This window comes from Ochotona curzoniae, unplaced genomic scaffold (genome assembly GCF_017591425.1).
Source record: "Ochotona curzoniae isolate NIBS_2020 unplaced genomic scaffold, NIBS_Ocur_1.0 scaffold_1852, whole genome shotgun sequence".
Classification (NCBI taxonomy): Eukaryota; Metazoa; Chordata; class Mammalia; order Lagomorpha; family Ochotonidae; genus Ochotona; species Ochotona curzoniae.
In genome coordinates, this window is record NW_024467087.1 from 14,997,046 (window position 1) to 15,019,582 (window position 22,537).

The 22,537-nt window shown below is 43.8% G+C and overlaps 1 protein-coding gene across 1 annotated transcript in view; it reads left to right on the forward strand.

Annotated features, from left to right (window-relative positions):
• ENOX2 (ecto-NOX disulfide-thiol exchanger 2) overlaps positions 1-7,461 on the forward strand; it is a 157,489-nt gene extending 150,028 nt beyond the window's left edge. The window contains exons 11-13 of the mRNA XM_040999967.1: positions 103-211; positions 3,964-4,049; positions 5,867-7,461. Coding sequence (XP_040855901.1) covers positions 103-211; positions 3,964-4,049; positions 5,867-5,998 — 327 coding nt within the window. The 3' untranslated portion in view covers positions 5,999-7,461. The remainder of the gene's footprint in view (positions 1-102; positions 212-3,963; positions 4,050-5,866) is intronic.
• Positions 7,462-22,537: the final 15,076 nt, after the last annotated feature.

A 22,537-nucleotide genomic window follows, 5' to 3' on the forward strand; every position in this document is an offset into this window, starting at 1 on the left:
TACTGCTTTTGTGATTAAGAAGTTGGGTGTTGTGTGGTTCGTTAAAAATAATCCTGCTACCACCTAAGATGAATTGGCCCAGGAGATATGTTATTTCCACAGGAAAGCTGTGCTTCAAGACTATGTGCATCAAGCCAGGAGAGTGATTGCCCCCTGGAGAAGACCTTGAACAACAGTCCCATAAAGTCTGAACGTGAAGCTCTGCTAGTGGGTAAGGAAGCTAACGCACACATGCAATGTATAAGGCACAGTGGAGCAGGCAGGGGTTAACTAGAGATTAATAAGCATATGCTGTGCACTTATGAGGCCTGACAGTCTGAGAACCCGGAGTCCAGAGGATGGTGGGATAGGAACAAGTACTCCCAAGCCTCTTTAGGCTTCCCAGAGTCAGTGCCTTGCTAAGCATGTCAACAAAAACACTACATTCAGAGAGGGTATCAGCAAGATAAAATCTACACCTTCTCAGGTCCACACAGGAATCCAGTACAGATGCCATTCAGCAAGCAGATTTCCCAGATGAGCCTCTGGAGCAAGCCTACACCTCCCAGCTTGTCCAGGTTACTGGCTGGGCTGTCTTCATTCATGACACTTCTGGCTGACAGCATCTAAATGAGATTTTCACTAAATGATCGTTTCATGCCACTTCCTGCCACCAGATTACGTGGTCTGCTGTGCAACACTACTCCTCCAAATCTCTGACACTACCTGAAGTTACCACCAAGTCCCAAAGGGTTAAGGGCTCACTCCCATGAGACTGTACTCACCTTAGAAACCAGGCTCAAAGTGACCCATGGTGAGGTCAGATTTGGCTTTAAAGCCAAAGATTCCCGTAACTCCCCACCCACATTTGATGATTTCCTAAAATTGGAAGTCAAGATAGGACCTTTTATGGAAGTCTCATTATATAGTTCTGATTGGTTCAATCACTGGCCATTGTTACTTGCTTCAGTCTTCAGGCCCTTTCCCCTCCCTGTTGTGGGGTATACTCTAATCCAACATTGGGCCTTGTGACAGCCAGCTCCCATCCTGAAGCTGTTTATTCAGTGGCACCCAGTTATCACTCATTAGCATGCAAAAGCCCTCTTAAAGCTTTGGAAATTCCAAGGATTTTAGGAGCTGTGTGCCAGGTACTAGGGGCAAAGACTTTTTTGATTATTATTATATTTATATCACATTACTCAATGGCTGAGGGGACTGTGAACAATGGTGTGTTTTAATGAGATAATGCTCACTGATGGTTAAAAATCAGATGCAGCTGGCATAGTGTCCTACTAGAACCTGCAGCATCCCATCTCAGAGTCCCAGCTGCTCCGCTTTCAATCCAGCCTCCTGCCACCCATGTAGGAAACCCAGATGGAGCTCCTGGCTTGGTTTCAGCCTGGTCCAGACAAGATTATTGTGGCCATTTGGGAAGTAAACCAGTGGGAAGAAGAGCTTGTCTTCTCTCTCTTTGTCTCTGTCTCTCTCTGTTACTCTGCCTATCAAATAGATGATTGATAGATAGATAGATCTTTTTTACAAAAAGGAATCAAACAGACCTAGCTTCCCTTCTTGGAACTATCATTTCTTATCTGAGTTTCAGTTCCTCCATCTGCAAAATAGTCGTAATAGTATCACCTACCTCAATGAACAGTTACAAGTATTAAACATAACAATTCATCTGCATCCCTTCACATGGTCCTACTCCCACATGGTAAGCCCTCAGTAAACAGGACTATTCACAGCACTTAGTGGTCCCAAATGCTTGTTGGCTTTTTATTCCATTTGAAAAAACGGTGGCAGATTAAAATTCCAGAGTATGCAATCATTTAAGAAGAGCTGTCCTTAGACCACAGCAGATGACCCTAGCTGCTTTTAAGGAAGGAGGGTAAGACGCCCAGTGGTGCCACTCAACTCGCAAAAGGCCCCCCTACCAACTGGCTTCTGTGTCCTTTCAAGATCTATCTGCCTCCTTTGGTAACAGATATGACACTCAGACTTAATTCTTTGATATGTTAATCAAGATGCATGGGGGAAATTCACCATTGAGTCTTCAAGAAAAATGACAACTGTTAGCGTTTTCCAACTTAAAATTCTTAACAAATTGGCATGGCAACAGGGAGACCTGTCAGAGAAGCACTGAGGGTAGAAGGAATCCTCTGTAAGTGAGCAGTGCTGGAGGAAAAAAAAGAGTCTTAAAATAAAAGTTTCTTGTGTTGTTTTTAAGAAGGCAGTTTTGGACTGACGGGGGCAGGGATGGTTTTTGTTTTAAATCAGTTGTTTGGATGTAAACCCACAAAAATGTCCAATGTTTCTCAATCTTTGGAGTTATTCCTGGGTGTTTGACAGTCTTTCTTGCAGTGATTTCTACAGTTTCTTTGAAAGTGGACTGCTTTCTTCTGAATTTTTCTCGGTTAGAATGAGTGTTTAGAAACTCAGTTTATCTAGTCATTTAAGAATAAAGCAGGGTGGGCCTGGCGTGATGGCGCAGTGGTTAAGGTCCTCACCTTGCATGCCCGGGATCCCACATGGGCGCCGGTTCTAATCCCGGCAGCCCCCGCTTCCCATCCAGCTCCCTGCTTGTGGCCTGGGAAAGCAGTCAAGGACAGCCCAAAGCCTTGGGACCCTGCACCCACGTGGGAGACCCGGAAGAAGTTCCTGGCTCCTGGCTTCGGATCGGCATAGCATCGGCTGTTGAGCTCACTTGGGGAATGAACCATCGGATGAAAGATCTTCCTCTCTGTCTCTCCTCTCTGTATATCCACCTTTCCAATAAATAAATAAATAAATAAATAAATAAAGCAGGGCATACTGTAATAGGATCCTTCTTATACCAATTTTGAGTCCGATCATCAGTTTCTCTTAGAACGCTCCCAGACACACCTCCTTACCATCTAATATTTGGAAGATGTTCACAAAGAACTGATTGAACTTCAAAGTGCAACTTAAATGTACTCTGTTCTTTATTAATCTCTTAAAGGAACAGAAAAATTATGGTTTGTGAACTAAATTAAATGTCATTTTTATTCCCTGTCCATTTTCAGCACATTCAGTCCTGAACCTATTTGCTATACATAAGATCTTACAAAAGGAGATGAATTTAAAGGTTTTTTTTTAAATAATCACCTGTTGCCAGAAAAATGGAGCATTGGAACAATGAAGCTGGCGGCCAGGACACCCCAGGCAGCACTGTGCAGCTGTCAGTCACACTCAGAGGTAGACCAAGGAGAAGTCCTGTGCATTTCTTGAGACTGTAAACTGCTAGAATTCTAGTATGCAGAGCCATTCAGGGCTATAAGTGCAAAATGCTAGTGACCACTCAAGTCAGCCATGAGTGAAAGATTTGCCTTTTCTTTACAGAGCTGCTTGCAAAGTGAAACCTAAATACACTCAGCAGATTTCTTTTGGGAGAGGCACTATGTTAATCGGGGCAGAGTAAAAGATTTGTATGTTTGCTACAATGGCCAGACATTATTAATATCTGAGAGGCTGAAGTCTAATTTAAAGATTGCACAAAGGAACTGGAAACAAACACAAATACACACGCGTGTATAATACACAATCTGAACTCATCGTAAACTCATCTGGAATTCAAATGGCCTATAGCTGTCTCCAATTATGGAAGCAAATTCAAATGCCAGCCTTCCTGCATATGATATAGTACAGTGAGAAGCTGCATTTATGCTGGTTAAGAACAACTGTCAGAGGTCAAATACCAGCTGTGCTGCTTAGCAGCTGTGTGACCTGGGACAATTTGCTTAAACTTTCTGGGCCTCACATGGCTTACCTTTGAAATGGGGATGGCAATACCTATGGAACAGAGTTATTATAAACATTAAATGAGCAAAAGAATGTAAACTTAGAATAGCATCCAGTATATTTGTATCGTACACATGCATATGAGTCAGCTCTTACTGTTCACGAGCATGTAGAGTCTCAAGAAATATAAGGTCAAGTGTAACATCTACGGTCTTATCTCTGCAGGGATTATTTCCACATTCCTTCATGTTCATCCGTTTGGAGCAAGCATTGAATACATCTGTTCCTACTTGCATCGTCTTGATAATCAGGTACAGGGTCGGGGAAGACAGGGTACAAGAGAATGTAGGCTTCTTGGTAAAAAGATTACTTGACTGCACAAGCAAACACTAAAACAATGAAACCATGAGCTAAGGTCATCTGTGACCCAGACTGAATATCTGCTCATAGCTGATCTCATGAGCCAGTGCCTTCCCCAGATGCTAGCTCTTGGGGTAATTGGAGCAAGAATATGAACACATTCCCTAGGAAGCCAGGGTATCTCTTAGAGGCAGGAGGGGGCTATGAACTCCTTAGAACAAACAGGGTCATGAGAAACAGCATTCCGTTAAACAGGCTCATGGTGCATGCTCACTATGTCACAGGGCATGCACCTGTTGGGAAGTGCCACTGAATGCAAATTCCTGCTGAGTGTTCAGATTGTTAGGCCATGTAAGCATTTATCCTCTCCACAAAGGCACTGGGCCATTTGGGCATCCTGCTTTAAGTATGTTCCAAGTGTGCTGCCTCACCCTCCTCCATTAACAGGAGGAGCCAGCACTGCCCCTCCTTTCCCTCTGTAAACGATACTGTTCTGTAGTCAATCAGCCCAGTTGGCGGTGAAGGGGAGGACAGAATGGGAGTACCCAGGAGCAAATAATCAGTTGAAACAATATGAAATCAAACTCTGGGTCTGTCAAAATTATCTCTTTTTTTGTTTGTTTGTTTATAAAAAAAAAAACAGACACTGCATACATTATCCTTTAAAATGTACACTGTATAGAAATACAGTAGAGGGAAAGTAAAACTTGCCCACAGTGTGATGCCTCAAGGGCAGTCACTGGAATTCAGCATATTTCCCAGATGCTTTCCTCTATGTGTGCCGCACCTGGAGCATAGTTACTTCTATAAACATTATCTAGCTACTTTTTGTTTGATATGGGAATCCTACTGTGCATGACACTTTGCAATGTATGGTTCCATCTAACTGGGTAATGCCTACTGCCAACTCTGAGAAGGAGGCCTGCCTTCACTCCTAGCCCAGTCTCAGTTCCTCCTTGGCAGCTTCCAGCCAGAGCAGTACCAAGAGAGCCTATAGTAGTAGCGACAGAGCTGGAGAATCCCTCCCTCCAGCGTCTGGAACATTCACTGTGGCCGCAACTGTGTGGTTTTCTCCAAGGATTCCTTGATGTTTCTCAATCAAGCCCTGGTTCCTAGGTTTACAGGTAGGATAGAAGGTACTAAAGAAAGCCTCCCAAACAAGCCTCCTCAGGGAGTCCCAGAATTATTTTATTCTTTCAATGTATTGAGGTCTGTGTGTGAGAGAGACAGAATATGTGCTGAGGGGAGACCGCACCGATGCTTGGAAGTAAGGAGCATTCATCACTCGTGTTATTTTTGCTTTGTGAACTGATGTATGTGGGAAGAATTCTACTCTGCTGGCAGCCGATTCTGCTTCCCTCCTCTCCCAAATTACTTGGCAGCTCCAATGGACTTGCACATGACGTCACCCGCACTGAGCAACCTGCTACAATCCCAGGCTTCTCTACGTGACTGGCACCAGCTCCCTGCATTAGCCAGCTTAGCGGCCTCCATGTAGTGGCCAAGCAGAGGAACAATGCCGTATGTCTAGAAGTCAGTCTACAAGACACACACACACACACACACACGTGCGCACACATACTGAAAGAGAGATGCCACCCACAACATACAAACACATACACACATACACACACACACACACAGCCTCCTTCCCTGCCTGCATGGCAGCATTCACACGTAGGCCACAGCAGGGCAGAGGGTGGGATGAAGACACCAGATACAGAAAGTGGAACTGGCTTTCAATGTTGGTACCCTCTCTCCGCTGCAGATCTGCACGAGTGACGTAGAGGGGCTCATGAGTAGACTTCAGCACACCTTCAAACAAGAAATGACTGGAGTTGGAGCCAGCCTGGAGAAGAGATGGAAGTTCTGTGGCTTTGAGGGCTTGAAACTGACCTGAATCTTTTTGCCAAAAACTTAGGATCCTGAAAAATAAAGGGAGGGGGGATGTTGGGGCAAGGTTAGAAAGTGATTTGTATTTTTGATGGTTTTCAAGTGAAAATTGCTTTAAATTTGTCATTTCATTCCATGGGATATCGTCTGAGTTAAGATAAGGATCCTAGAACAGCACCTCGAGCTACAGGCCCTAACAAGAAATCGCCTCAAACCTCAAGTGCTGTAACTTCTCCCCCTTCTTGTTAGTAGTATTGAAACAATCTTGAAGCTAGAGAGTATTTGGAAGTGTTTTCAGTGTCTGTACTACTGTTGTAAACCTTGATAATTTTTTTTTCACCACTGTTAACTGAGCTGTTTTCTGATTATTTGTATCTGATTTGTGTTTGCAACCTTCTCCTCACATCAAAGCTGCTGCTGGTGAAAGGAATGAGAGGGGCTCTCAGTATTCCGCGTAACTGCCATTGTCTTTCCAATGCCCAGTAGACCAGCATCTAACACATCAGTGTTTTCCAGAAGGTGCTTAACCAAGTTCACACTGTAAATGACAAAGCATGGTTTGTGGCTTTTTGCAAAATGACTATGAACCAAAAGTTAACAAATGTTCCAAAGTTATTTTCTCTAATATGTCAAACAAAAGATCTGTTTCAGAATTTTGAACACAAAACCTGGATATATGTATTCACAGCAAGCAAATATCCAGTATGAGTGACAGGTGTCTGCACTATTAAGAATCACTTGTAAATAGTCTGCTTTTAAAAGGTGGGCGTGTTTAGTTTTGTATGACTTAAAACACACTGGCAGGTGAGCTCACACACATGCATGCTCACCCACACCGGCAGAAGGGATGTATTTTAATGTGTATTTCCCTCTGGCCGTCTTGTGTTCTCCATCGGCCCCTTTCCCTCTGCTGACCATGTGTTGAACAGCAAATTGTGTACCGCCGTCCACGCTAGGTTTACTGCAACGCTGAATGTGTATGAAAAGCTGGTATGAGTGTTGAGAATAATGGACGAATGAATAATAATGGGCCAAAGTATGTGAGGCTTTCTGCCAGCAGCAGGTCAGCTCTGTGTGGTGTAGTGTGTTGGTTACCAGTGATGCCTCACTGTTCTGCAGTGCCCAGCAGCAGGTTGCAGTGGCTGGGGACAAGCAGGCCTTCAGAAACTTCTGCTCAGTCAGTGGAACAGGAAAGGAGAAGATAGGGGTTGGAGGGCCAATATCCTAAGGCAGAGATGATGGGAGTGTGTGTGTGTGTGTGTGTGTGTGTGTGTGTGTGTTAGTACTGGTGGTAGCAGTGGCAGTAGTGCTTCTAGTAACACAAACAAGCCCTCCCTGTGTCTCTATTGGAAGTAAGAGAACATGCTGAATAAGCCAAGCCAGCGCAGAGCGCTTCTCAAAAAGACTGTAAATGAGATGTCGGCAGTGTTCAAAGTTGTATTTTTCAAAGATAAATATTTCCTTTTTATACTTCAGTTTGGTGTTCTGTTTTGAATAATTAGCTAAGTACTTCCATAGTAGCTCGTCTCCGGTTCTTCCTTGGAGTTTAGCAGGATGTTGGGAGAAGATGTCAAAGTTGCCTTGACAACTAGAAACAGCGTCCCCAGCAGCCCATTCGTGCTACACGCCACCTTCCCCTTGTGGCTCCCCTCTGCAGCGCCGGCACCACACAAGGGTTATTTTTACACCAGCTTCCTCACTGAAGCATTTCTGTCATCAATGTTGCAGAAGCCTTTGATTCATCACTCTCACCGGCTCTCGCACAGCCTTCTTTTCATAACATCTAGGAAATCAAGGGAAATGTTCCACTCATCAGTTACTTCTTATTTAATTACAATAAGCAACATGGAATTCTAAAGCAACAGCTGCCACACCTAAACACTTTGCTCTCCCTCACTTGACTCTACTTACATTGCACATTTTCATTTTCTCTTCCACCTGCCAGTTTCATTCAGGTTATACTCTGACAACCTGCTTGGGAGATTCATTGTGAATTGGCTAGGTTCTAGTGCCCAATCAGTTGAGCAAACACTGATGTAGGTGTTTATGCGAAGATTTTTTTTTTTCACTTTACGTGAGAGGCAGAAACACAACACAGAGACAGAGATCATCCATCCACAATTCACTGCCCAAATACCCACGGGAGCTAGGACTGGGTCAGAGCAAAGCCAGGTGCCTAGGACTTAACCTAGGTTTCTCAGGTGGTAAGCCACCTAGGTTTCTCAGGTGGTGAGCCAACACCTGTTGCTTCATAGAGTTTACACAAGCAAGAAACATAACTCGGGAGCTAGAGCTGGATATGGAACCCAGACATTGCTAAAATGGCATACAGATATGCAAGTGGCATCTTAACTGCTGTGCCAAAGGCCTGCCCCTGAGGTATCTTTTCAATAGGATTAATATTGAAATCAGCAGGTACTGGGTATGACAGGTTATCCACCATCATGTGCCTGTGCCTCATCCAAGCAGTTGAAGGCCTTAAAAAGAAAGACTGAGATCACCCAAAGGAGTCCTGCCTCTACATGGTCGCAAACTCCACTCATAATTGCTATATCTTCTACCAGAATTTGCCTGCCAGCCAGACAAATCTCAGAATTACCAGTCCCCACAATTACATGAGCTAATTCCATGTAACAAATATCTCTGTGCACATGCACACACACACACACACACACAAAGTATTTCATCCCATTGGTTCAGCTGCTCTGAAGAACCATCATATGTGAGTCCAGAGTTGTCAGTGCTACTTACAATCATTTTGTTCCCTCAGAATTTGAAATATTGCAGTTTCGTTATTTTTAAAAGATGCAGAAGTTAGATTTCCACCAAATAACAAGTAGAAGTTTCTTTTCTTCCACAAGTGGTCGTTTTCTCTTCTTCCCCACTCCTGTGATATCTCAACGTTTGATTCTTTTAAAATTACCAGGCTGCCATTTAAAATCTTCAGTACAAATGAAAACATTCAGATTCAGAGACAATTAGATGCATGCCTACGTTCAACTTGAAGTAGTTTTGAAATCTTGAGCTACAAAATGTATGATTTTCATGTAATGAAGACTAAAATGTATTATTTGAAAAGACCACAAAGACGTACAAGAACTTTTGACTCACCCAGTGCAGGTATGAGCGCTTAGGATTCTGAGCAGCCCGGCCGATAAACTGATTTCATTTCTCACAATTGGTACCTTTTGCAGAGTACCTGTTGCAGAGTCAGGCTGTGCATCTTTAGGCAGCTTACACAAGCACAATGAAAGCTTCTATTTCTGTACAGGCAAAATTAAGGAGAAATATTACCTACCTCACAAGGTGATGGTAAAGATTCATAAGACAGCATCTACAAATACCCCCAACAGATGCCTGCTGATCAGAACTTAGCTTTATGATGAGTAGTGAGCTAAAATTCATGACCCAACCTGCATTACAAAAGAAGAAAAAAAGGTATCAGGGGTCAGCATTGTGGTACATCATGCTAAGCCTCATCCTGGAATCCTGGAATCCTGGAATCCTGGCATCCTATATGGGCGCTCTTTCACGTCCTGGATACTCCTCTTCTGATCCAGCTCCCTGTTCATGTGCCTGAGAAATCAATGGGACATGACCCAAGTGCTTGGGCCCTACACCCAGGTGGGATACAAGAAAGAAGCTCTCTGGACTCCTTGGCTACAGCTTAACCCGGTTCTGACAGTTGTGGTCCTTTGGGGAGGGGGACCACGTGATGTTACAGGGTCACAACAAAGCAAATGCATCTGTGCAACCTATTCCAGACATTTACTCTGTTTCAGACCCTGTGCTACTGTGAGACATGAAAGCAGTATGGCTGGCTTTGACACCACGGAGCTAAAGAAGAGCTTTCAACCCACTGAACTAATCCATTTACCCTTTAGTCAAAACCACAAAAGCAGAGTGTGTTCATCAACCAGGAATGATGTGGATGAGGTGGTAACAAGATCTTACTGGTGAGATCTGAACTATTTGTGTTTGCCCCACCCTCCATCCCCCAGAGTGTAAGTTCCATGGAAGTATTACCATCATTTGTCTTGCTTGCTGCTTCAGCCCTAGAACCTGGTGTTATGTAGTTGCTCAGTAAAAGTTTAATGCACACTGTATAGCATTCTAAACTACATTCACATACATACTACTACTAATAAGAGCATTGGTGGGCATTGTGCATCATTGTGGCGGCAGCAGTGAAGCCACAATTGCAAACACCTACACCCCCTATTGGTAGGTCAGTTCAAATCCCAGCCACTCCATTCCCCATCCAGCTTCCTGCCAGTGTTCCTGGAAAACAGCAGATAATGGTTTGAATACTTGAGGCTCTGTCTCCCCAGGGCAGATTCAGGTGGAATTCCTGGCTCCTAGCTTCAGGCTGACTCAGCCCCAGATATTATGGTTATTTGGGGAGTAAAACAGCAGATGCAAGACTCTCTCTCTCTCTCTCTCTCCCTCTCTCTCTCTCACACACACACACACACACACATTCACACACACCCCACTCTGCTTTTCATTAAATAAACCTTTTTTAAAAGGCTAACTTCATCAGTCATCCCTCTACTCCAGGATATATATGAGACTCAATGTAAAATGCCTAGGACTATACCTGGCAGAAATAAGAGTTCAATAAACAGTGGTCATCATTGTTCAACTCATAGTCATATTAATAACAAAGCTTTCATAATGCCAGAGCTGCCTTTCCAATATTGAAGATCCCGTAAGTCCACACAGTAAGCTAAAAGAAGAATGAGACCTGCTGGCTTAGCGAATATCAGATTTCACCAAAGAATACTTCATCAAGACGTAGGTAATGCCTGGTCCATGCTTGACCCTGAGAGGAAACTTCCTGCTGCTGTCTCCAGATGCAGTCTGATGTGTCCCTCAGATCCCACCCCCTCCCATCACAGGACAGAACATATCCCATTAACAAGGAGGCAAAAGGGGCTTTATCTTTTCTCCCACATCCCAAGATCCATCATATCCCCCCAGTGTTTCAGTTCGACAGTAAGCTTTGAAGATCTCAGCTTGCCTGGATTTTCTATCTTACAGGAAGATCTCAAAGGCATACTGAAGCAATTAATTATTGGGGCAATGGAGAGAAGGAAAGGAAATTGATTGCACACAGGTATGAGCTCTCAAGGCTATCCAGTCTTACTGAGATGTTATCAGCTCTTGAATGGAAATGCTGTGCATGACAGATTAGAGAGTATTCTGCCCAGTCACATTCATTCATGTATGTTTAAATATTAGACACCCCTAAAATTAATAACCCTCTAAGGTATCAGACCTCTGAAGCCTTAACCCATTAGTATTCCTCAACAAATACCTTATATGGTCTCATTCTTTTCAAGTGTTTTCAAAGCAACTCTGGGCACAGGCATTATGTCTTTTGATCTTCCCCATACCCTGGGAACTTGAGGTGAAAACGGGTCCCTCACCATGATCACAGCTAAAGGCAACAATCTCAGAAAATGAAGAACCACCCCTTGGTTGCACAGCTAAGTGGAAGATGGAGCAGGGATAAGGATGTAGGATTTCTGAGTCCTCAGCTCTCTCCCATTTCATCTCCAACTTCAGTCCAGGATGACTGAGAGAACATAAAATAAGACTCCTTAACACTTCTGGTGCCATGGAACCCTTATGAGAATGATGTTCTTTCTTTAATAAAAATGTATTTATTTTTATTGCAAAGTCAGATATACAGAAAGGAGAAAAGACAGGAAGATCTTCTGTCCGATGATTCACTCCTCAGGTGACTGCAACAGTCAGAGCTGTTCCAATCCGAAGCCAGGAGCCAGGAACTTCTTCCAGGTCTCCCAAGTGGGTGCAGGATCCCAAGGCTTTGAGCCATCCTTGACTGCTTTCCTGGGCCACAAGCAGGGAGCTGGATGGGAAGTGGGACTGCTGGGATTAGAACCGGTGCCCATATGGGATCCTGGTGCGTTCAAGGCGAGGACTTTAGCCACTAGGCCACTGCACCAGGGCCTGAGAATGATGTTCTTAAATGCATGAAAATAAAATACCAAGGATTACTAAGAAAACCAACTAGGTTGAAATAATATATGTACCAAAATGGTTTTAAAAGATGGGATCCATTTCATTCTGTTTATGAATTACTTATGATAGTGCTCAATCACATGGGAGGCTTTAAATAAGCACTACTAGATAAAATGTATTTAAACAATAAAGTGTGTAAGTGATCAGGATACTGATTCATTGCACATTTTGCAACTCTTGTGTCAATGCGTAAACGACAGGCAGTCTCCTCAAACCTGTGTTTCTGTGTGAAAAAAATGACAGCTGAGCTTCTGTGTGAGCAAGTATAAAGCGTTGTGTTGTTAAGAAAATTAACCAAATGCTATCCACAAGATGTTTCTCCTCAAACCCACCAGTTCTGGCACAGAAAAGAGAAAGAGTGTCGGAGAAAAGTCCCCGAAGGTGTCTGTGCAATGTGTGGTTGGAATCATAAAAAGGCAACACAGATGAAAAATGGAAAAAATAGAAACAAAACATAAGGCATTCTCTTATCCCTTTAGAAAAAAAAAAGGTAAATTCTATGCTCTCAGCAGTAAAACCATGTGTTCATGTGCCTGGACCTCAAGACATGAAATTGAGCATTTTAATTCTCATGTTGTCTGAGAATCTACTCTCAGGCAACCTGCCAGCAAATAAGGGAAGCAATGATGAATTTCACATGGTACTTGTCCTGGAGGAGTTTGAAGAGTAGTTCAAAGAATCAAGGATCTGGGTGAGTGTTAATACATTAAAATGAACTATGTTGTACCCCCTTTGAACCAGAGCCATATTGTCCGTGAGAGAAAAATCTGCAATGCTGATTTCGATGTGTTTCACATAATGCCAATGCTCCTTGATTTATGATGGGGTCAGTGTCTCAGTAAATTCACTCAAAATTGGAACTATCCTACTTGGATAATGTGTTGAATATCTATGACCCACCAACCGTCCTATCCCAACAACACAATGTATTATAGACTATGAGTGTTCTCCCCTTGGTATCATGTGACTGATATTGTGGCCCAGCATCACCAGACAATTTGTAAGCACAATATGAAGCACAATTTCTATTGAATGTGTATTGCTTTTGTATCACAGGAGGGCTGAAAAATGGTCAGTGAAACCATTTTAAGTCCAGGACCTTCTATAGCATATCTATCCCAAGCCCCAAGTGCGTGCCTGTGTGTCTCCCGCTCTCTGTGTGTACATATCTCTGTGTGTCTGCCTTTGTGAGTGCGTGTATCTCTGTGCATATGCACACACCAAGTGGATTAGGACAAAATCGGTGCCCAGAAAAAAAAATAGTTTTGCAGGACTGAGGGGGGAAATGGCCAGGGACAATTTAGAAGGACAGTGCTAGGCACCCAAAATAATAACTGCCATTACCTGTTCCTCCATATCTCACCTAGTACATCATCCAAGAAAGGCAAGCACAGGCCAAGTATGAGAACTCTTCCCTAGAGAACATTTCTAATAAGCAGGGGCATCTCTTCAGTAGAGATCCTTGATAAAAATTGTAGCCTGGGTACTGGGAACAATGGGCCTCCTCATGGTAGGCGGTCTCCAGGACACCTGAGTGCTGGCGTATACATTTTCACATACACAGCTCTCATTCTGGATTTTCTTTCCTACTGCTCCTCAGAACATCTCAACAAGATTGCCTCCCTGATGGTTGAGTCTAGAGGAGTTGCTCTGAAGGCTGATGGCTACTTGTTCCATCCTCCTTTTCAGTCTCCCCCATTTTACATAGTCTGTGCACCTGGTTTCCATCCCCAAGTTCTGAAACTACAGTGTTGCTGCTATGTTCTAAATGCTTGTGTCCCCTCCAAAATCCATATGTTAAAAACCTAACACCCAAAGTGGTGATATTAGATGGGTCTTTGAGGAGTTGATTAGAATGTGAGGGCAGAGCCCTGGTGTCCGAAGTCAATGCCCTTATCAAAGGCCTCAGTCAGCTGCCTTCCCCCTCCTGCCAGGTCAAGGCACAGCAAGAGAGTAAGCAGCTAGGAGAAATGGTCCTAGGGAATTGCCTTGCCCCTTCCTAATGTGAGGACACAGCTGAAAGGAACCTTCTATAAACCAGAAATTGAGCCCTGAGCAGACACCAAATTTGACAGCTCCTTGACCCTGGACTTTCCAAGCCCCAGAGCAGTGAATTCTACATTCCTATTGCTTGTAAGCCACCCAGTCTACAGTGTTTCGTTAAAGCTTCCCAAAGGGATTAAGACCCTTGTCAAGATAGAGGATAATTACAAGGCCAAGAACAAAACAGCTGGGATTCAATGAGTCAAGCAGAAGGCTCAGAAGGTTTGCCAGCCATAAGACTAAGGCTTGAGCCAGAGTGATAGGAATTGGTTTGAAGAGAAGACAGACTGCGGAATACATTATTCCAAAAAAGTAAATAAATAGAGATGTGATCCCAGAAGCACAACTCAGTTATACTTACCCAGCGTAACTTAGTGTCCCAGAAGAAAAGGATAAGGAACGTTTGAAAAATGAGAAGGTGATTACCAACACAGGGGGTGGCAGAGCTGAAAGAAAAGAGAAATATTAGATAATATAAACTGCTTACCACTGGCTGCTGTGTCATTATTCTCAGGTACACCGGAGTGAAAATTCATAATAAAAACAGGCTACCAAGAGTTGTGGACGCAGCCGCCCACACTTGATGATAATTTCCTCCATAACTTTTCCTATGGTTTTCAGAGGACTATTGGGGCAGGTGGCAAGGATGAAGGAGCATGCAGTCATTATAAAAATAAATGCAGTGTATTCATCACGATCCTCCAGAGAAACAGAACCAACAGGAACATATAATATGTATAATAAGCAGTCGGTTCACAGAATTACAAAGCCTGAGAAATCCTTTGGTCTGTTGGTGGTAAGGTGGAAACCCAGGAATATAGTATAGTATGGGAGTATAGTTCTAGTCTGAGTGTAACGACTGAGAGCTAATAGAACCAATGGCACGAGTTCAAGTCAGAGGACAGAAGACTCGTGTCAGGCAACAAGGGAGCAAGAGAGAGAGAGAGAGAGCTATTTCCCACTGATTCCACACTTCGTTCTAGTCAAGCACTCAGTAGATTACATACTAACACACACACACACTGGGGAAGGCAATCTTCTTTATTAAGTCTACAAATTAAACTATAATCCCACCCAGAAGAACTCTCACAGACTCACTTCAAAGTCATTTTAACCAAATAGCTGGGCCCCACAAGGATCAGTTAAATTGACATGGGAAATTGATCATCACAGTTCACCATCGGTTCACATCTTCTTTGGCACTGAGTGCTTATATTAAGCGGAAATCAATGCAAAGAATGGAGGCAACCTCAATTCTTGTCTCACATAAAAGAAAAATTTACATGTGGACTATTTCAGTGAGAAAAGCAAGATTTTTTAAGTAGAGGCAGGGGGATGTGGGCTACAAGACAGAAATACGTGAAAAACTGGACAAAGTGGAGCCTTCACAATTTGGGAGGACAGAACCACAGCTAACAGAGGGTGAGGACAAAAAACCTCAGAAGACCGGAATTCTACCCGTCTAGCTTGCTCAGAACAAAAAGCCATCAGAAAAATGTGATCAGTAACTTCTGCTTTCCTTTCTCATGATAACCTAAAAATTCAGAATGGTGGTATGACTGTTTCCTTGCTATTCTGTCTCCTAAACACTGGTCAGCCAAGCTGGGACAGTATAGTCACACATTTATTAATTCAACAAACTAATGACCTACACATTAATCATAATGTGCCTACCATGGTTCTGGCCCCTGGAAATACAAAGTGAACAAAAGAGAAAAAAGTAACTTTTCAACTATATTTTTTTTAAATGGATTTAGCATTCTAGAGAAAGCAGGCAAGCAGGAAATAGGGGCAGACATTTCTCACCATGATTATTAAACATACCAAATAAAATGCCTACATCCGCCATCAGTGTCAGTTTACTTTCCAGCTCTGACTCCTGACTGCAGCCTCCAGCTCATGCAGTGTCAGAAGCAGTGGTAATGGCTCAAACACATTGGGAGACCTGGGTTGAGTTCACAACTTCTGCTGGCCTCAGGCTCAGACTGCGGGGCCTTGCAGGCACCTGGGGAGTCCACCTGTGGATGGGAGCTCTCTACCCATCGTTTATCTATCTTGATATCTATGTATCTGTGCCTCATAATTTTCTTAGAGCACAAAATTGAATATACAAATATAGATATTTTCCTGGTGGTATAACAAAATACCCAAGACTGGCAACTTATAAAGAATAGAAATGACTTAGTCTGCATAATTTTAAAGACAGGAAGTTCAAGATGAAGGTGCCAGCACGCTTGTTGTTTCGTAAGGGTTTAGACTCTGCTTGTTGCTGCACCCTTCAGAGGCATTGACCGCTGTATCCTCCCACCGCAGCAGGTAGAAGAGCTAAAGAACCTACTAGCTCCCTCAGTCCCTTTGTGAGGGCCAAGCTCTTGTAACTTAATCACTTCCCAAAAACCTTCCCCAGCCGCCACAATGTCTCAACCCCATCACACTGGGTCTTCAATTCCAATACACAAATTTGAAAGGATTCATACATTTAAGCTATAACTCTGTGTGTGTGTGTGTGTGTGTGTGTGTGTGTGTGTGTGTGTGTGTGTGTGAGAGAGAGAGAGAGAGAGAGAGAGAGAGATTATATAAATGCTGTGTAAAAACTAAAGCAAGAAGGCCAGCATTGCAGCATAGTGAGTTAAGCTGCTACTTGCAATGCTGTCATCTCATGTGGGCACAAATCTAAGTTCTGGCCGCTTCACTTCCAATTCAGCTCTCTGCTCATGAATCTAGAGAAGTACCAAAAAATGTCAAAAGTGCTTGTGCTTGGGCCCTTGACACCTGCATGAGGCACCCGAATGAAGCTCCTTACTCCTGGATTTGGTCTGGTCTATACATCCTGGCCCTTGTGACCATTTAGGGAGTGAACCAACAGGTGGAAAATCTCTCTCTCTCTCTCTCTCTCTCTCTCTCTCTCCTCTTTTGCCTTTCAAATAAATTCAACTTTTTAGAAAACTACAGAAGGAAATATATATAAAGATGAGAGAATGAGGCATGTTGATAGCAGAATAGTGTTCCTGCAGAGGGAATAGCAAATACAGAGCCTCAGAGTTAGCAATGTGCCCAATAAGTATGAAGAACATAGAGTCCAGAGTCACTGGGGCAGAGTAAGAAGGACGTTGTTAAGAGAGGAGACACAAGAATTCCCTGGAGGGGAGAGAGAAGATCACGTTGGATCCTGATGAACTCGAAGTGAGCGTTGAGGGCCTCTGATCTAGCTGACAAGTGACACCACATGACCTACTCACCAAAAAAGATCCCTGTGAAATCATCAAGAAGAAACTGATGGATGGGGCGGGGGGGGGGGGATAGGGAAACACTAAAAAGGAGGCGCTGTAATATATCTGCCAGGAGGTCGGCATAGCATCAGGGTAGCAGCAAAGGACAGAAGTGATGTTGCAGCTGAGGGTGCCGGGATTCTCTGCAAAGGCTAAAGTGCAAAGGAGAGAGAAGTATCAGGGATGACTTCTGGAAAGAGTGGAGAGACATTGCCTGAAATGGGCAGGACTGCAGGATGAATAGACCAGAGAGGGAAATCGAGGTTTTTTTTCTTTTAATCACCTATTCAGTGTGAGACACCTATTACAAAGTCAAGTGCACATGTCAACTAGGCTGTTAGGTAGTCTGGCGTTTAGAGGAGAAATCCATGCTAATAATGTGGGCTTGGGATTTGGTAACATATAGATGATTACTTCAGTTTGAATGCCCTCTTCCAGAACTCATGTTTAATTGCATTGCCACTGCAACAGAACCAGGAGGTAGGAAGGAAGGAAGAAGGAAGAAAAACAAAGGAGGGGGGAGGAAGAAAAGAAGGAAAGAAAGGTAAGGAAATAGAGGTATCTACTCTGAACATTTCATGGTACTCTATAAAGAGGTGCAATTTTCATGTGTCAATTAAAAATTGAAATTAAAGACATCAGAACCTCTCATCATCCTTGGTCAACTTTCATGCACATGCCAGCGTATGAAGCAGCTGCGTGGACTTTGGAAGTGTCCATGAGGTCAGCAGATACTTCTGTCAAATTCAACACACAGCCCATCCTATTTCCTGTTCAATTCCTTCCCTCCTCCCAACATTCTCTGGCTTTTAGTGACCCATATCTAGATTTCCTTCAACCAGACTTTTTCAAGCCTGATCTAAGAAAACTAGCTCCCTCTGAAACACTCAGGAATGTCTTAATGAGCTTGATTTTCACCTGTTAAATCTGACGGAATTCACAAGATACTTAAAGAAAATAAATAAATACGAAGGAAAGAAACAATCAACTGTGACAGCCCTGACAGGAGACAGGAATACTATTAGCAGCCCCTATTAGCTGTGAATGGGTGCCCTTGCATATATGCACTAAATGGTAAGACACAGGTGGCTGAGGGAGAAACAAGCAGAGCTAGATGGACCAGTACAAAGATGAAAGGAGAGGACTTTGCTTTCCTTCACTCTTTGTGTTGTGTTTCCCCTTTTCTGATCACTAAGACCCAATCCCTGGAGGAGCACATCTGGCTCAGCAACCAAGAGCCAAGCAGCAAACAGACCTTCCAAACAGACGTTGTTTACATCGCTGGTTATCTGCAGATGTGAAGATTCACTCCAGCAATGCCTCTAAGATCTGCTCTTAGCATTCTGGCTACAGCCAGCAGCAAATTCTGATTTTGCAAGCCCACCTCTGCCACTTGCTAGTGAAAGAAAGAGGGAGAAACTCAGCCAGTGCCCATGTTCATCTAAAAAAAAAAAATCCCTCAACGTCACATAAACCATTATACTTAATGAGCTTCAAACCTCAGAGGCTTGAAGGGCCGTCCAAGACCATCCACTCCCAGATCCTCTTTTTCCTAGAGAGGAGACTGAGGCATGGAGAAGAAAAATGATGCCCACAGTGAGAAGAAAGAAGAGTATGGCCGAGCTGGGCCATTCTCCATCTCCCAGGTTCTTTCATTTTGCTACATGTGAGGCTGTACTAATGGAAAACAAATTAAAGCAGAAGATTGCACAATGGCTAGAAAATCTGAAATTGCTCGTAAAGGATTGTTATTTTCTCAACTGGTTTTCTGTAGCACCAGAAATTCTTGCCGAAGTAATCCACCGAGTGAAACAAAAAGGATGACAGTCAAATACTAATCACTACTTTCATTTGAAAGCGCTGTATTTTCAGCCCTTGCAGGGTGAGATTCCACATATGTAAAAACAGAATATAACACCCCTGAAAGTTGGTTACAAGGATTATGGACAAGCTCAGGTGACTGACTCACAGGCCCCAAGTGCACCTGTTCTGCCAGCAACAGCTAAGATTGCTCACCAGCAAGGAGGCAAAGGATGCAGGATCTGTCCCTGCCTGACATGGATGGAGCAAATTAATCATTGAGTCACTAATGACATCAGACTAGATTTTTTAATTTTCTGAACAAGGACAGGGAATTCAGAGCCAGGAATATGGCCCTTATGTGGAAGAACAGGGGTCAGGTGTGTGACACTAAATGCCATCCTCTCCAGTTCCATGAGGAATTACTAGGAGGTACCTTGGATATGCTATCCTTCAGAGCAGTGACCCTGAGCAGAGAGGGAGGACAGTGGGAGGGTCCTATGTTGGCACAAAATATAGAAAAAGGAGTAGGAATGAGTATTTCATACAACAGCTAAGATATTATTTGGAACACCTGCATCCCATCCCGAAGCGTCTGGCTTGAGCCCTGGCTCCTCTCCAGCTTTCTGTTAACGCCCAGCCCGGGAAGCAGCAGTGATGGTTCAGGTGATTGATCCCTGCTATCCATGTGGGACAACCAGATTGAGATCCAGGATCCCGGCTTGGGCCTGGCCCAGCCCTGGCTGCTATATAGGCCTTTAGGGAGAGAAACAACAGATGGTGTATGTGTGTGTGAGAGAGAGACTACCTATGAAATAAATAAACTTAATTGCTTTTAAATGGGGCTGGACTAGCAATGTACTTCCTTGCACACTTTTCTTTCTAATTTTCTTTTTAAATATTGTTTACATAGTTGAGAAGGATGCTTGCCCATGTGGGTCTCTGATTAGGGTGAAGAGAGTCAGGTATGGAGAAAGGTGGGTGGAAACATACGTTTCTGTCTTTTTCTTTTTTTTTTCTCCTGTGGCCACAAGGGGGGAAGGGGAGAGGGCCATGCCTTGCTATCAAACTACATTAGCACCCAGGCATGGAAGATGATCATTTGATGATGCTTTAGAGACCACAATATGGGGAAGAGTGTTCTCAGAATTTTACTTCAGTGGTCCCAATAGCCCCGAGATGTTGTTGGTTTCACTGCTCCAGGGTTGAGAAAATCTTTCCAAGGTCTATCTACCGGTTAACAAAATCCACCTTAGTGCATCCACAGACCCAGGAACATGCTGCAAAGCTTGGTCAGGAGAGTTATCCAACCTATTATTCTTTCCACCCTCTGACAAGGCAGTTGATGTCCCTGGCTGGCAAAGATGAGAGCTGGCCATCATGTCATCCATGTGCATCTGGACATGCTGTCTACTAGACAGACATCAGCAACTGAGGTCCTGATACATCCTTGCACACTTTTCTTCTCAAATATTTCCTAGGTGCACTTAAGAATAATGTCTTTGGTCATCCCATATGGACACCAGTTCATGTTCTAGCTGTTCCACTTCCCATCCAACCCTGCTTGTGGCCTGAGACAGCAGAGGAGGATGGCCCAACCATAGGACTCAACACCCACATGGGAGACCCAGAAGAGGCACCTGGCTTCAGACTGGCCCAGCTCTGGCTGTTGCGGCCATTCACAGAGTGAACCAGTGGATGGAAGATCTTTCTCTATATGTTTCTCTTCTCTTTGTAAATCTGTCTTCCCAATCTTAAAAAAAAAAAAAAAGAATGGGTCTCACACCATAGTGTATTAGGCTAAGTTTCTGCATGCGGCACCAGCATCCCACAGTTCCAGATTCAGTTGTTGCACTTTTTTTTTTTTTTTTTGGTGAGGGGGTGTAAGAGCATAGTTTTATTTTTTTTTCTTTACTTTTTATTGCATTTCATTTTATGACATCGTTTCATATGCTCTGAGGTTCCCCCAATCCCTCCCCATACTGCCTGCCCCCCATGGTAGATTACTCCACCTTATTGCAGCATTACAGTTCAAATCCAGTCTTGCTTCTTTCATTGCAAACATGTACCATGCATAGAGTCCAGCATCTTATCGTCCAGATAAAGTCAACAGTTTCTTGGGGAGACCATCTCTGGTCTAAAAGCAGAGCTGGCAGAATATTGTCCCGACCAATTAAAAGCCATAACATAACATCAACAACAGTTTACAACATTATGGAGTTAATTGACATGGTATTGAGTGACTGAATGTTAGAAAATGCAAGTTCTTAACCACATCCTGTGACTACTTCATTGACACTGTAATTTTAGTTTATAGACAACCAGCTTCTATCCACCTTAAAATGGCTATAAGGATACTATTCAACTGTCTCACGTCTATTTTCATTTTTGTATTTAGCAGTTTATTGTATTGAAGCATAACTTTTACTGAACTTGGCAGATTTTAGGATAGTCCAAACTGGCTTATAACTTTAACAAGACATATGTCAACAGTTGAGGCACAGAACAGTTCTGGGAGGGGTGTGCAAAGAAATCTTCAATTCCCCAGTGAGGAGTAACTTATTTTCATGTCCTACCAAGTAAGGTGTATGTGAGTCCCTGCGGACCGTTTCTTCTCTGGTTCTAAGCTTTCCTTGTTTTTTGTTTTGTTTTGTTTTAAAGACTTATTTATCTATTGGAAAGTCAGATATACAGAGAGGAGGAGAGACAGAGAAGAAAGCTTCCGTCCGATGATTCACTCCCCAAGTGAGCTCAACGGCCGATGCTACACCGATCCGAAGCCAGGAGCCAGGAACTTCTTCCGGGTTTCCCACGTGGGTGCAGGGTCCCAAGGCTTTGGGCTGTCCTTGACTGCTTTCCCAGGCCACAAGCAGGGAGCTGGATGGGAAGTGGAGCTGCCAGGATTAGAACCGGTGCCCATATGGGATCCCGGTGCGTTCAAGGCGAGGACTTTAGCCACTAGGCCACACCACCGGGCCCTAAGCTTTCCTTGTTGTCTGTCTATCTATTCTAATTTTGTTATTGTTGTTGTTTTGTTTTGTTTTGTTCTGAGGCAACCCATCATGGTCATTGCAGGAGAGGGTGAGGATCCAAAGTTGGAACTAGGGCCCGGCGTGGTGGCGCAAGTGGTTAAAGGTCCTCACCTTGCACGCCAGGGATCCCATATGGGCACCAGTTCTAATCCCAGCAGCCCCACTTCCCTTCCAGCTCCCTGCCTGTGGCCTGGGAAAGCAGTCGAGGACGGCCCAAAGCCTTGGGAACCTGCACCCACGTGGGAGACCCGGAAGAGGCTCCTGGCTTCGGATCAGCATAGTATCGGCCCGTTGCGCTCACTTGGGGAGTGAATCATCGGACGGAAGATCTTCCTCTCTGTCTCTCCTCTC